Source organism: Sceloporus occidentalis, unplaced genomic scaffold (genome assembly GCF_023333645.1).
Source record: "Sceloporus occidentalis isolate IW3139 unplaced genomic scaffold, rSceOcc1.0.p SCAF_1, whole genome shotgun sequence".
Lineage (NCBI taxonomy): Eukaryota > Metazoa > Chordata > Lepidosauria > Squamata > Phrynosomatidae > Sceloporus > Sceloporus occidentalis.
In genome coordinates, this window is record NW_028316981.1 from 285,573,702 (window position 1) to 285,589,365 (window position 15,664).

At 39.5% G+C, this 15,664-nt stretch overlaps 1 protein-coding gene across 2 annotated transcripts in view; it reads left to right on the forward strand.

Annotated features, from left to right (window-relative positions):
* The window catches only part of LOC149324013 (3',5'-cyclic-AMP phosphodiesterase 4D), a 534,014-nt gene that overhangs the window by 95,416 nt on the left and 422,934 nt on the right, over window positions 1-15,664 (forward strand). Inside the window, exon 1 of one of the 2 annotated variants that reach the window (XM_089495382.1) lies at window positions 10,396-13,862. The exons of the other annotated variant lie outside the window; for it this stretch is intronic. Within the exon in view, the coding sequence (XP_089351508.1) occupies window positions 13,816-13,862 (47 nt within the window). The 5' untranslated portion in view covers window positions 10,396-13,815. Of the gene's footprint in view, window positions 1-10,395; window positions 13,863-15,664 lie in introns of those variants that run through there. 2 annotated transcript variants of the gene reach the window in all.

The following is a 15,664-nucleotide window of genomic DNA, read 5'->3' on the forward strand; positions in this document are numbered from 1 at the left end:
TCTAACCCTAGTGCGTGCTCGTCACGTACTAGGGTGCCCGTTTGTAATGGGCCAATGATAACTTTATTGGGATTTTGGATTTTATTGTACAGGTGCTTGATTATGAGCTTGACTATGCTCTTGATTTCCCATTGTCTATGGCCCTATCCAGACCAGCACTTTGTGCTGGCCTGGATGCTTGCTAGGGTTGTCTCGGGGCATCCTTTACAGATGCCCCGCAACCCTAACATGTAGCTGCAGCGGCATAATGGCAGCGCCCTATATACACAGGCTCCACCACTATGACATCATGGCCACGCCACATCCAAATGGCGCGGGCATGACATGTTCACGCCGTGTCAGGCTGCTTGTGGCAGCCTAACAGTGGCTCTGGAAGGAGCTCTGAAATGGAGCTCCTTCCCGGAGGGTGCCTCATTCCCGTGGCAACTAGATTGCTGCGGGAATGGCACCAAGGAGAAAGGAGCCAGGTGGCCCCTTTCTCCCCTGGCTGTGGCTCCCGGGGTGTCCTGGGGCATGAAGCCCCAAGGACACCCCTTTTCGGGACCAGGGAGAAGTGGCATTTTGCCGCTTCTCCTTGGTCCCGAAAAGTGCAGGATTGGGGCCTCTGGGCTGCCGCTGTGGCTGCCCTGGCCCTAATATGTGACGACCTGTATCCTGCCTATAGTACATTTGTTGCCTTTCCCCCTTTATTATAGCAATCTTAGTGGTCTGCTTCTAAATTTCAGTCGCAAACTGCAATGCCAGTTTTGGGGAGCTGTGGGAAGGCATGGAAAAAAGGTGGGGTGCAGCTTCCCCACCCCTCATGTATAGGGTAGAATCCTGAGCATAAAAGCATTGGCAACAGTGAGTAGATGGGAAGAATCCTCGCCTTGTCTTTTGTCTGTTGCTCTCCAGTGGGTTATGTGGATTGGACCCAGAAGGAAAAAAGCAAGTGCACAGAGAGTAGCAACACTGGCAGCAGGGAGGTTAAGAGCCAGCAATTATGTTGTGTATTTTTGTTGTTGTTATGCCTTTGAACCATGTTTTGAGTCTACCTTCCTGGATACAAATCTGTAATACTTTTGTTCATCTCCTACAAAAGCTTAAGACAGTAGCTCTAATGCTCTGCTCCTCAAAAGCTGCATATAGGTTATTGCTTTTAAACCTTAACTTGGCTATATATAATAGAAATCTCTGATGTGTAGCAGCTACAATATCCATTTGCTGTTCTAGTATCTGTCAAATTAACTAGTTATTGTGTCAACTAATGTAGTGGCATTAGTGAGTGTATGGAGCCTGTTTTTTTATAACAAAGGGAAATAGGACACAAGAGGCCATTAATCTCACTTCAAATGACTTGTTAAGTCAATCTCTAATAGTATAGAATGGATTAGCCACTAAAATACTACTAAGTGTACGCTGAAGCAAGTACTGAAGCACTTTTTATAATGCTTTTCCAAGAAATAGCTGCTGCTTGTCTGCTTCACTGTAAAATGAAAAAAGAGATGGGGGGAAAGTGAAGGACCTAGCTCAGCAATTCCTTAGAGACCAAATGGTTTATTTTAGCATGAGCTTTCATGGATATTAATCCACAATGTGATATTGATATTCAGGGAACCTCATTTACTGTATTCCTTCACAGACTCCTTTTCCATTTTATAGTCTGTATAATGGAAACATTTCATTTAATGACCAAGTAAAACAGCTGGAAGCATAGGGTTCAGCCCGACTGTAGCATGCTTACATAGTAGGGTTGGCTGTACAGTTAGGCAGAGGGACAGAACTGCTTCAGGTGGAAGATGTTCAGAGAGCAATAATATCAGTCCCCAGCCTTTCCCTGTTTTGGGGAACACAGCTATGTGTGCCACCCTCATGTGTGGTGGAAACCACTCTTCTGTTGCTGGTATTCAACTGGCATTCTAGGTAGCTAATGAATGTGGAATGGGGAAGGAGTGCCATCTTGTCTGTCACACGCAGTTACAAAAGGGCTTGGGATGATCTTCACAAATAGGTTCCAATCAGAGCATATCCTGCACTTAATTGGAGTGAGGCTGTTGCCTTAAACAGCTTGTTTGCTCTCTGTTGGATATGTAGCCCTTGCTAAACTGCTGGTCTGCTATTAAGCAACTATCAGTACCAGGATTAGTGCAGCCCCTCTGGGGCTAGTAGTGATGGAGAAAACTGAGTCAGCCAAAAACATCTTCCATCTGGTGGCACCCAAGAGATAAAGCATTCGTTGTGAATAACAAATTGAAAACAAGTCAACAAAGTGTTGCTATTGCTGCAGCCTCAGTGGGTAGCTGCATGAACCAAAAAAGGTTCTTTAGCGTTGGGAACATTTAGCAGTTTAATATCTTTGAAACCACATTTGGAAAAGTGCCTTCAATGACATGTTGATGAATTGTAAAAGATGTTGTAGTTATGATAGAAGATCTGGAAGGAGAATCATGGGCAGAAAGCTTAAGAGGATTTGTGAAGTTGAACACTTTCATGGCCAGCATCCATAGTTTTTTTATGGTTTTTTCAGGCTATGTGGCCATGTTCTAGAAGAGTTTATTCCTGATATTTTGCCTCCATCTGTGGCTGACATCTTCTCTGATTCCAGCCACAGGCAAAATGTCAGGAATAAACTCTTCTACAACATGGCCACACAGCCCAAAACCCCCACAAAAACCCTAGGCGGATTGTTTTTTAATGATTTAATGATTTATAAATCCCTATATGAGTTGGTTCCAAGACATCTAAAGGGCCATGTTTTCCTATATAAACATGACCAGTTTTTAAGAACTTCAGATAAAGTCTTATTCCCAATTCCTTCACTTGTATAATTGGTGAAGATAAGACAAAAAGCCTTTTTGGTAGTTGTTCCCAAGCTGTAGAATTGTCTTCCTAGGCTGGTTTCCTGCCTGTCATCCCCTACTTGTAGATTGAGACCTTTTTCATTCATAGGGTTGCCTAAACCGAAGCCAACTTCATGGCTTTTAGTTGTTGACTGGTTGCTGAGGAAGGGGCCTTTAATATTCATGTGTTCTGTACTCCCTCGCCCACTCTGATTTGCTTTTAATAAATTGCTTTTAATCTGATGGCTTTTTTAATATGGTTGTCTTAATAGTATTTGAATAATGTGTGTTTTAGCTAGACTCTTTTTAAAACTATGTTCTGAGCTACCTTGAGTCCTGGGAGATAGGTGGGGTATAATTAATTGAGCAATCAATTAAATATGCATACAGATTTTTGAAGGATGATAAAGAAATCTTAAAAGGAGATGTTAATAGTTTTCAAATATTTAAAAGGACCTTGCAGCACAAAAGTGAAGGAAAATGCTGGCTATATTTACCAAGACAAAAAATTCACTTTAGGTGGGAAGACTGACTTGTTTTAAAACAAAACAAACTGTCCAGCAGGCTGAGAACTGCCAGTCACAGGGGCAGGGAGATGGATCTGAAGATAAGGTGGAAAATCATTTAGATGTTGGTTTTTTGACTTTTGGTCCTCAAATGTTGTTGGGCTAAATCTTCTGTCATCCCCAATCATTGTGTCTGTGATCAGGAATGATGGAGGTTTTTATGTAACCACCCTGGGATATCCAGTGTTAGAAATTTAGGTTTGACAATTCCTACTTCTAGGAAAGTGGCCTGGAATTGCCTTATCTTGGTTGTAATCCAAATTACAGTCATTTTGGGAGAGATCTTCAAAATGGAGGGGGTCTTCAAAATGGAGACTGTAGTCAAGAAATAAGAAGCAGTTGATGAGTTGGAAGGGAAGGTGTGAAGGATCTAGATATGTTTCTCAAGTTTAAACATGTGACATTGGATACCAAGGGATCAGCCTTTAGATTGCAAGACCTTGGGGGAGCTATTACTAACAAGGTATGTTGGACTTTTCTCATTCATAGGGTTGCCTAAACCGAAGCCAACCTCATGGCAGTTAGCAACAGCTCTTGAGAGAGTGGGGTGGCCAATCTAGGGATGGAAAGAGTCATTCTAATTATTGTCCTCAGGTCAAAAACTAGGTTCCCTGACATTTGGAAACTCCTGTCAGGAGGAATAATAAACAAATGAGAATTTTACACAATTTTCTCATGGTATTCACATCATTCTTCAAATACAAAACATTTTTTTTTATTGTGTAACATTCCCCATCCCATTTTTGATGTAGACACTGGGTTGAATAAATTATCTAAGAACTCACAGATGGGTCTAATCAATGAAGTCTACTGTGTAAATTGGTTTCTTTACAGACAATTTAAAGAATGATATTGCAAGGATATGAAAACAATTGGTAATGAGCCAATTCCAAATGAATTTGATAAAATTATAAATTCAGATTATTCTCATAAAATTTCCTTATTTTATAAGTTTTTTTTTTAAAAAAAATGGAAACCCATGATGAATATATTAACTTAGGAGAGAATATCTCATTGGAACCGTGGGAAAAATCATGGGGAAGGAGGTTGAAATACATGATGAGTGTAAATATAGCAGAAAATGTTTTTTTTGTGCAGAAAAATATATGCAATAGTTTGGGAATTAGAATGCTGGGAGAATACTGAAACAAAATACTTCTTTTCACCCACATCAGGGAGAAAGCTGCTTTAATTAGTCATCTTCATGTATGAGAACAAACTATTATTATTATTGTTATTATTAAAATGTTTGTTGTTGTGTGCCTTCACATCATTTCCAACCTATGATGACCCTAAAGCCTATGATGACCTATGATGGCCCTAACCCCTGATCATTTTCCATGGTGGCTGGGACTGATGGTAGCTGGAGTTCAAGTACATCTGGATGGCTGCATCTTCACTTTGTAGGGAAACCTAGACATTTAACACATACTGCCTAGGTCAGAGAGGACTTTTCAAACTGAGAAGAGGGTACAACATGCCTACTCTTGAGATTATGTTGATTTTGTAGAGATTTATTTGCTAGGATGGCCCCAAGTACTCAAGCCCAAGATTTTACATCCCCAGTTTGAAAGATATATTTTCAGGTGATTCAACATGTACTTGCAAACATCTGTGTCAACCACATCTCATTCTATTGGACTATAACTCCTAGCATCCCTAGCCAACATGACATATGGTCCTGCTATCTGGGTATTATGTCTTTTATCATTTCAAAATATCTGGAATAATAATCTTTATTAAGTTTTACATAATCACTATATACAAATAAATTTTCCATAAATATATATATGCTTGATTCTTCATTTTTATCTTGTTTCACTTCCTGTCTTCAACAGAATTTCTTTGGGTTCTTCTTGAATCCAACTGTTTCTTGCCCAGTTTCCAATACAGTAATAGAAAGAATGAAAAGTAAATACCAAAATTAACATCCATCAATCTCTTTCCCTTTCTAATTGTACTCCTACCTGTATTCTCCACAATCTATTTTCATAAACATCTCATAACCTTGATCTCCTTCTACATATATTTTCACAATTCTGGTCTTCACATATCTCCTCTATTTACTTTATGTATTTACTGCAAACCAGCCTTTGTCTAAACACCATCTTTTCTCTAGGAATGTTGTTATTTGTGTCCATTCATTTTCAATCCTATCTCTTTTCTTATCCTCTATAACACATGAGAGTATATCAAGTTTCCTTATTTCATTTAATTTCCATAGCCATTCATCTACCCTCAGTTTCTCCCTTGATTTCCAATATTTAGCTATAATCAATCTTGCTAATGTTATCATGTATAGGAAGATTCTCCACAATCTACTCTCATCCTCTTTCTTTAAAAAAAAAAGTCATATTTAGTAAATATATTTCTGGCTTCTTCTTATAACTTATTCCAAATATTTGTTGTATTATACCATGTATCTCATTTCAAAATATCTGGTTGGGTAATTTTCCCTCTTCTCCCGGTCCAGGTATTTAGTTCATTAGTTTGAAATAATTATGTATAAGATCATGAATAAGGCATGCCAATACATATCATTCTTCAATGGAGTCTGTATTTGTGACTCTGTTTTGGTAACCTTCCTATAATTCTATCCAAAAATATAAAATGACAGGGTTTTTTGTTAGATAGGACTGAACCTCTTTCACTCTATTTATGAAAGCACGAGCTATTTATGAAAATGTCAGGCTCTTTCATGTTATTTATGGGAATGTCTTTTGTCTATATAAATAAATGGGATAAAGTGTGAGAAATAAATAGTTTAGGGATAAAGATCTGTTTAAGGCTTTATCCTGCCTGATTTTATTACCTAACATGCAAATATGTGATTTGTAAATGAACTCAAAGGCTTAGTTCTTAAGAAGATGATAAACCCATATTTGCACTATTCGGATCACATAATGAATGATAAATACATGGATAGATTGATATTTGAGAACCAGCATGCATAGTGGTTTCAGTGTTGGACTATGACTCTGGTGAACAGGGTTTAATTGCCAGCTTGGTCATGAAAACCACTGGGTGACCTTGGCCAACTTACACTCTCTCAGCCTCAGAGGAAAGCAATGGCAAATGCCCTCTAAACAAATCTTCCCAAGAAGACCCCATGGTACGTTTGCAAGTACAAACCAAAATTGGTATTTGTATGCCACTTCACAGCCAAAAACTATAAAACCAAAAGCAGCATAAATACAGCAACAGAACAGAAAACTCACAAAAACACCAGAATATAATGGTCCTGAACACTGAAAGAAATCTTACATCTCTAAAGAATTGTACAGTTAAAAACTAAAATTCCAGTACAATGTGGCAATAGGGTTGTCATCTAGTGCTGAAAAGAGTAGGTGCCAGACGAGCCTTGCAGGCATACATTCAGAAGCATACTGCCTTTGAGACTAAAAGATACATACAGTTATCCTAACAAGTCCTCATTGATAGCCTTATCCTCCAATGCGCCTAACTCAAAGCAATCACTCCATCTTGTGAGTCTCACAATTCAGTGGTGCAATATGTAAAATTCACGTAACTAATGAGCATCAAAACTTTGAATATTAGCAGTAGCATCACCTTATTTTTGTTGCATTATGGTTAAGTACAGTCAGTCCTTTGTATCCACAGATCCTGCATCCACAAATTCAACCAACTACTGTTTGAAAATATTCACCACCCCAATTTTTTTTCCAAAAGCAAACTTTGATTTTGCAGTTTTATATAGGGAAGTCATTTTACTATGCCATTGTACTGTATATAATGGGACTTGAGCATCCATGGATTTTTGTATCCATGGGGATTTTGGAACCAGACCCCAGCGGAAACTGAGGGCCTACTGTAATTTATCTCAGGTGACTACATATTAAAAAAAAAATTAACTCATAGGAATGCTAAAAATGGATTTTGCACACAAAGCAGTATAATATTTTCTAATGTTGAGATCCTACCATAGTCGGACTGTTTAACAGCCTGGTGTGGTGGTATGACTACAATTCTGGAAACTATGGTTCAAATCTATGCTTGGCCATGGAAGCCCACTGGGTGAGCTTGCGCAAGACTAATTCTCTCAACCTTAGAGGAAGGCAAGGGCAAAAATATGAACAAATCTCTCCAAGAAAACCCCATCGTAGATTCACTTTAGGGTTACCATAGGTTAGAAATTACTTGAAGGCCCTCAACAACAACAAAGTTTTGATCAATTGATATTTTTTGAGTCCCAGAATTCCCTAACCTACATGGTAACTCTACTGCTTGGGCTCTGACCTTCGACACCATATTGGGCATTTTCTACTTGGCAGAGAGTGTCACATCCCAGCCTTGGCTTGAAAGAAAGGGCAAGCAATCCTTTAAAGTGAAAATGAAACAATGTAGTATCATTTTAAAGTAATCTGTGAATAAGCTTTACATATTAGGTACATCCAGCGAAGTGGATTATCGTCCATGATCCAGCAATCAATTTCTTTCTTTCTTTCTAGTACCACAACTGGTTTAGAGAGAGAGAGAGAGAGAGAGAGAAAGAGGAAGGAAAAGGCTGGAGAAAAGATGTACTTTGAAGTCAGTAGAAAAGAGAGAAGCAAAAGTCTAGGAGCAGACCAATACATGCATGTAAATCACATGAATCACTTCAACTGAACATGTGAACTGCTTTCAGTGAAACCTATTGCAAAGGACATTATGATTTACCCCACAAACTCAGATGTGCAGTAGACCTTGAACTGATAAGCAGAAGGATGACAGAAGGGAATTCAGTTTCTAGTTCACCAGTGGGATTTGGAAGAGAAAGATTTGCAGGAGACCACCCAGGAAGTGTCTCCTTGAACCATTGGGCTGCATTAGAACTTAGTCACAGAATTCATAGAATTGGAAGGATGTTATGTCCATTCGGCCCACAAGCCATTGACTCCAACCACCCCACCCAATACAGTAAATCCATTTACTGTGGCAGCACTAGGTATCTGAGCTCTTTGCCACACGTTACATTTCTGGAATAGAAATAGTAGTATGTTTCATACAAATGCCGAAAAATATTTTCCTGCAGTAACTCTGATTGATTTTAATAAGCATAGCCATGCAAACTTCCTTATGAATATAGCCCCTTTATAGAAAGAAAGAAAGCACAATTTATCATTTAGTTCACGTGTATGTGAACAGTGTTTTCCTTAGCCATGGGCATCAGCATTTGGTTGAGTAGATAATGGGAAAAGGGTAAACTGTTTGATTGGAGAGTTTCTGGATCAGACATAATGAATATTCTGTACAACTAGGAGACCTGTGGTTATGGACCACTATTATTTTATTTAGTTACAGTTTGTTGTTGCGGTGGTGGTGATGATGGTGGTATGCCTTCAGGTCATTTTGGACTTATAGCAACCCTAAGGTGAACCCATCGGGGGGTTTTCTTGACAAGTTTTGTTCAGAGGTTTGCCATTGCCTTCCTTGAGGTGGAAAGTGCGTGACTTGCACAAGGTCATCCAGTGGGTTTCATGGCTGAGCTGGGATCAAACTATGGTCCCCAGAGTCATAGTCCAATGCTCAAACCACTATGTCATGCTGGTGTCTGCATGCAATTCAGTAAAACAGTTCTCTTGGTGATTAAAACTATTGTTCCACCTTCATTTTGTTTTCTTTCTACTTTTTATTCTCTTCTCTCAGGGCTCCTCTAGATAGAGAAAAGGTATCAAGGTAATAGATAGAACAAAGGTATCAGGGAGTTGTGGTATTTGTTGCTCTAGATCTTGTCTTATTCAGTATATATACTGAATAAGACAAGTAGTGGAACCGTGGTTTTTTTCTACTGGTTATATTGTTTTATTGAGTGTATTTTATATGACATTGTAGTTTTAATGTTGTAATTGTTGTATTTATTGTTGCAATCCCACCTTGATCTGCAGGGAGGGGTGAGAAATACAAATAAAATTATTTATTATTATTATTATTATTATTATTATTATTATTATTATTATTATTTTCTAGTACCTGCCTTTTTTTAAAAAAACATTTTTTTTAGAGTTATAATAGCACTTTTGTGCTATACCTCTATGACTCTAAAAAGAAACAATTCAGGGATGAGAAAATTTGCCCTTTAGGACCAGCTCATTAAACCCTGTCTTTAACATCTTTGGAAGACCCCTAGTGCAGATTCTCTAGGGAGAGAAGTGCGGAATGTCTAACCCATGAGGCATCCCAGTCCAGTGTGTTCAGCCTCCTGATTTAGCTTCAGACCCACCAGAAACATTTGCTTGTGATTTGCCTGTGATTCCTTTCCATTCCTTGACTTTCCTCAACTTTCCTCTGCCTGTTTGCTGTTTTGATGCGTGGGATATGTTTTCTTGCATATTTGGCTTCTCTTGCCCTTGGGTGACCTTCTGGGAAGTGCTTGGGTTGGGTTCCACCCTCCAGAGTCCTTCATGCTTTTCTGTTGTTCTTTGTTCATTTCTGGCAGGGCTAGCACAAAATGTTTTTCTCCTTGAAGCCGTGGGTGCCCCTCACCCACCCAGTTCCTGGTGCAAAGTACTCAAAACAGAAAACTCCACAGGTACCCATCCCCAGCCTTGATGGTAGAAACAAATTAAATTTCTAATCATTTTCTGCCCTTTTAGGACAGCCTAAATCTGCTGCCTAATGGTAGGGCCAATCCTGGTTTCTGGAGTTGCATCAGGGCTCTTTGTTAATTCCCAGAGCGCCATAGTGAATCTTCATAGTGGTCCATTTGGATAAGGCTAGCATCTCTTCAGTTTCAACTTGGCAGCCACATGATTTAATTTTAAGATGCATAACCCAAATTTTCAGTGATTTTTTGAATAGGGCCTATATTATGGAACAGAAGTGGGCAGTTGCATGGAGGCCAGTGCTAATTCTTTCTCTCTCTCTCTCTCTCTCCTCCCCCCCCCCCCCAACTATATTCTGTACAGACTTCTATCTGTTGGGAGTATTTTGGTTGTGCATTCCTGCATGGCAAGGGGTTGGACTGAATGGCCCTTGTGATCTCTTCCAGCTCTATGATTCTGTTACTCTATTCTGCTCCATTTTCATTAGTGGCCATTTAAACTTGGCAAAAATCACAGATGGCCCTGCCCTGTTTCACATTAGCTGCATCAGCTGCTGAAATGCATCCTTTGAGATATTTCCTAGATGTTTAGAAACATCCCTTTTTTGGATTGTACCTCCTAGAATCTCCATAGTCACCATCTACTCTGCAGTTGCACTCCAAACAGGTAACATTTCAAAGCTCTGGTGTTCAGTCCCTTTATGCCTTTTTCTGTACAGTGTACAGTTTTGTGGGCAGACACCCTACTATTAGGGCAAGTCAGCAGCCTCTTCTGGATGATTTTGGGTGTCATGAAAGGGCAGCAAATTTAGTTAATTATCTAATGTCGTATTGTATATTTGAACTCTGAGGGAAGAAGTACTTATGAGATATTCTGCCTCAGGTGCCAAAAACTGGCTTGGCTGGAGCTAAGCATTATGCACCCTTGACTTGGAGGAGGAGATGATTTTACTGCCCTGCCACATGCAAAAAAAAAAGGGCTTTTGGCCAGGTCTTCGGTACAACACCGAGCATACAAATGCTTTTATGTTATCTCAGCATTTCAGTAAGGAATAGATTTAAAAAGAAAAAGAAAGAAAAAAAGAAAAAGCAAATGATTTATTCCACATCCCCAGCATATAAGACATTCTACAGCAAGATGAGTCATACTCTTTACCATCCATGTTAAAGTAATAATGCAGGCAGTGAATGGAAATAGTAAAGAACTGGGTTAGACCAAAATGTAGGAGGTGGCTTCTCAGTTTTGTAGCCCTTTCACTTGTTTTGCTTTGACTGGACTTTGAAACTTTGCAAACCTCTTTAAAATACCTCCAGTTGAGAAATGTAGATGAAACATGTTGTTTTCAATGGACATACCTGAGTAATGTTGGTGACTTTCCTCCTGCACCACCTAACTATTATTTCTGTTCTGCATATATTCTGGATTAGGGTTTTTAAAAGGAAGGTGGGGAGAAAATAGTATGCCTAAATTATCACGTGTGCACACTCTTTTCTCTGCTATGTATTGGGATGGGAGGACTGAAGGAAACCTCCAGCATCATCATTTGACTGCAATAACTCTGTCGCCACACCCCCTTGTACCTTCACAGCACACTGGTGTCAACAGCCTTGTGGTGGTGGAGAAACAGGTGAATGTACAGGTCAATCCTGTCTGCATGCAAATTGGAAGCAGATGCTTTGTCCCTGAGCTGACAACAAAGGTGGTTTCATCCCCCTATATCCTATTAGTCTCCAATAGTTTACTATCTGCTTCTTGTACCAGAATGACAACAGTGCTGGGGCTCATGAAAGGGTTTGTAGAGGGCGACAGCCAGGACAGCAGTCCTTAAGGAAATAAGAAGTGTCAGAGGAGTGTCGGTGTTTTGCAAACCTCTCTTATCTTGGACACTCCTTCTTAGTAAAGACTTGAGGTTAAGGCAGCAGTTTATTATGCTTTTGTTCTTTGTCATTCACTTTCATGGTGCAGGATTTCCTGTCTGAAGAGCGCACTCCCTGTTCATTCGCAGCCTGATCCAAAAATTAATTTTGTCACTGCAAACCATGACATTTCAAAAGATCTCTCCATCCCCACCATCACCACTCCCCCACTTTGATTCCCACTCCACACCCTCTGGGTATTGAACTGAACTGTTCATAACACAAAGCAAACAAAACTAGAAAGGTTGGCCTTAAGGTGATTTTAAAAATACTCATGCAAATCTTGCTGGCAGAAAGAGGCTGGTAAAATACTTGGCTTCTGATGTGCATCACTTTTACTGTGGATAGGCATGTTTATTCATTCATATTTTAGAAGAGATATTCCCTCTCCCCAAAGAAAATGGGGAGGGGGGAAGGGGAGAGAGAGAGAGAGAGAAAGAGAGAGAGAAGGATTTGCCAGATTCTCTACATTCTGTCTTCAGTGGAGCATCTCTTTTTCTGCCTGGCTGTCAGCTGGAAAAGCACTGGAAGATCAACTGTGCCAGGCTAAAGAACCCACCTAGAGGGCCCCCTTGACGCTAGTACATCCTCTTTTGGGCAGCATTCACTGCAGCCTGGAGCTAATTCTGCTGCACAATTATAGTGCCACAGACTAGCCTGCAACTGTCCTGAGCCTACTGGAAGGGAAGGAAAAAAATCAGACAGGAGATAAAGGTTTCTGAAAGGTACCTTGGAATTCCCATCCCTAGAAAGAAGACCCTGCCACCTGCATTTTTGTGATGCTCAGGAGAGCTTGAATTTCAGAATCTGTCCATCCAAGAATGTCACCAGGCATTCAGAAGTAATAGGAACCTGGACGGAGGAGCTCAGTCTTCCTGAGAACAAAAGAAAGAGAAAAAAAGGGGGAGAGAAAGGAGGAAGGAGACTTCAGGGAAATCAATTCTTAGATTACACTGGGATTTTCAATTCTGCTTTCTTCGAACCAAACATGGAGATGCACACATGGGTTACCTACAGAGTCTAATACCTGGTTTTCAGGAAAACCCCAAACGTAAGCTCTGCAGCAAAAGGAATTGATTACTTATAGCGTGATCCTAAGAAGATTTCCCCCACCCCCCAGAAGTAATCCCAAGCAATTTGAATGGGACTTACCCTCCACATTAGTGAGACCAGGATTGCAACATTGGCTGGGCTTTTTTTGGAGAGGCTGGTTTTTTAATTTGCAAGCAAAGGCACAGCTTTGCTATGGGATTCAAAAGGAACCAGAATTTGGATCATGGTAACACCTTTGGTTCATAAAAGGTATGTCATTATAGTCTTATCTTATGGAGCAGGAAAACAGATTTTCTATGATTCTGTCCTATGAAGCAGTGAGCATAAGAAGTATCTTTCCAGATGAAAAGTTTGCTTTGTGTTGGATTTACCTCCATTCTTTATTCCTTCTTTCTTGAAAAGGAAGGAGAGACATTTAAAGCAAACACTGCTGAATATGTGTTTAAGAAGAAAGAAAAAGCAATATTTGTTGTTTCTAAAGGCCAACATGGCAAAACAATGTGAAGTTTTGTATTTCTTCTTAGAAACTGATCTACCACAAGTGACAAAAAACTCGATCTTGACTAACCTTTTCCTGCTGTTTAAAATGCTGCACATGAAGATGCTTTAATTTAAACCTGGGATCTATCAAGAGGAACGATTGCCTTCTTTTAGGATAACTTATTAAGCATATACAGTTATTTTTCTTCTTTTTAAAGAAATACAAGCAAATTGCATTAATGGATGGATGCATAGCTAAAAAACCTTTGGGCAATTCTGGCCGCAAATCCTGGCGATTCTCTCATATGTGGAATATACTAATATTTTTTTTTGCAGTAGCCCATAACACTAACTAAAGCTGCAGTTGTTGTGGAATGTACCTATGTAACCGATCAGGCCTTCAGACAAAGAAAAGACTGATGCTGATAGAACTGTGATCATGATGCATGTGAATAATTTTCCATTCAGGAGGCATTCGTGGATATGGTGAGTAATTGCTGCACACTTCGGTAGAAAGTATCCCAATGTTCTTGTTGTGACAACTGTTTCTTTAGCTTACAAAGTGGATGGTGATGCAAGGAGGAACTGTAATCAAGATGCATGTAAAACAATATCAAACAAAAACCCATACTGGAATGAAATTCAAGTTTAACAATAAAAGAAGAACCTGTAAGAATGTTTTAAAATGATGTCATGGGGAGGGGAGGGATGGAAGGACAACATCACAGTGATGAAACCACGCCTGCCTCCTTTGTTCATATTGCCTGGTTTGGATTTGGTCTACTTTAAGAAAAATATAAGTTTATTTTCTGTGTTCAGTGTTTCCCTCACTGAATCTTTCCCCATTTCAGTTAAGAGGTATTTGATCAAAATACTGTTTTTCTCTTTTTCTTCAGAAACATTTCTCTGTCTCTTCTCCTCCCCACCCCCATTCTGCCCCACCCCCCTTTTGCTAGGATATGCAAAAGAATTGATTCTGTCCCTAAGAAATGCACAAGAAGGATCTTTTCTTTCTTTCTATTGCATTACTAAAGCATTAAGAACGAATTATTTGGATTATTTGCATATTCTTATTTTATTTTATTTTTTGCTCCATTATACAATCCTTGCAATGGGACATAATACAGCTTTCTCTGTTTTGTTATATAAGGAAATGGTTCGCTTGCATGGTTGTTAAACAGCATGCTCTAGAAACTGGACACATTTGCTTATTCATAATATGCTAGGTATAGGGACATATCTGAAGGCAAGCCTCTTCTACCATCTTCCAAAAAATCCTAGTCATTCTTCACATACCTGCGCATTCCCAGCAATGGCAAAATTCCATGTTATATGCTTAAAACTGGAACACAGACAAGACATTGGATTGCTTTAATACATCAGTTACTAAGATTATTATGGAGTAATGGAGATAGCTTTCCCCCCCAAAGTGACCCAATTAATGTGGTGCTTGGTCAAAGGCATTATTAATTGAGGCTTCTTGTCCTGAGTAGTGTTTTCCTCAGCCCTAAAGCAGTACATTAAAGGCATTTGGTGGCAGCCTTGAAATATCATAGATAATTTCAAAAATCTAAATTTCTCCTTCTTGTTCAGTGAACATATCCGTCCTCATCCTTATGGTATTTTTCTTTCCTCACAATTTTTTATTTTTTCATCTGTCTCATAAAGAAGAAACCATATGTGGTCAGCGATCCAATCATAGTAGTAATCATATTTTAGTGCTATTTTTTCCCATTTGACCCTTGTTTTTCCTCCTCCTCTGCTGTGAAAACTTTCCATTTACTGTAATCAAAGTTTGACTGTGAGAGGGCAGGGGAAGAATGGAAAACTTAAAGGAGGAGATTTTTAAATATGGTTCAGTATGGGGATTGTGACCCACACTGTGACTATTTGTGTTGTCTTATCATACATCTACTCATCAACAAATGGGCAACTCACATTCCTAGGTTGATCCAACTTGGGTAAAACCCTAAAGGTGTTCTTCTTGCCTGGTAAGAGTGCATGTCATCTGCATAAATGAAGGGAATTGGGGAACCATGGAAGCGGTTGGTTCAGGCATGAGACTCTTGAACGAACACCATTTTTCTACTTCGTCTTTGCATGTAATATGTGCCATTAAAAAGAAGATGAAGAAGTGCTCCAGTGCAGAGCAAGGAAGGATGGCACATTGATCTTTCAATACTTGTGCAATGGTATCTAACATAAGTATTGTGTAAGAGGAATACAAGGGGATGGCCCCGTCATTAGGTTGAGTAAAAGGGCAGCCTGAGGCAGTTGATCTTGTGATC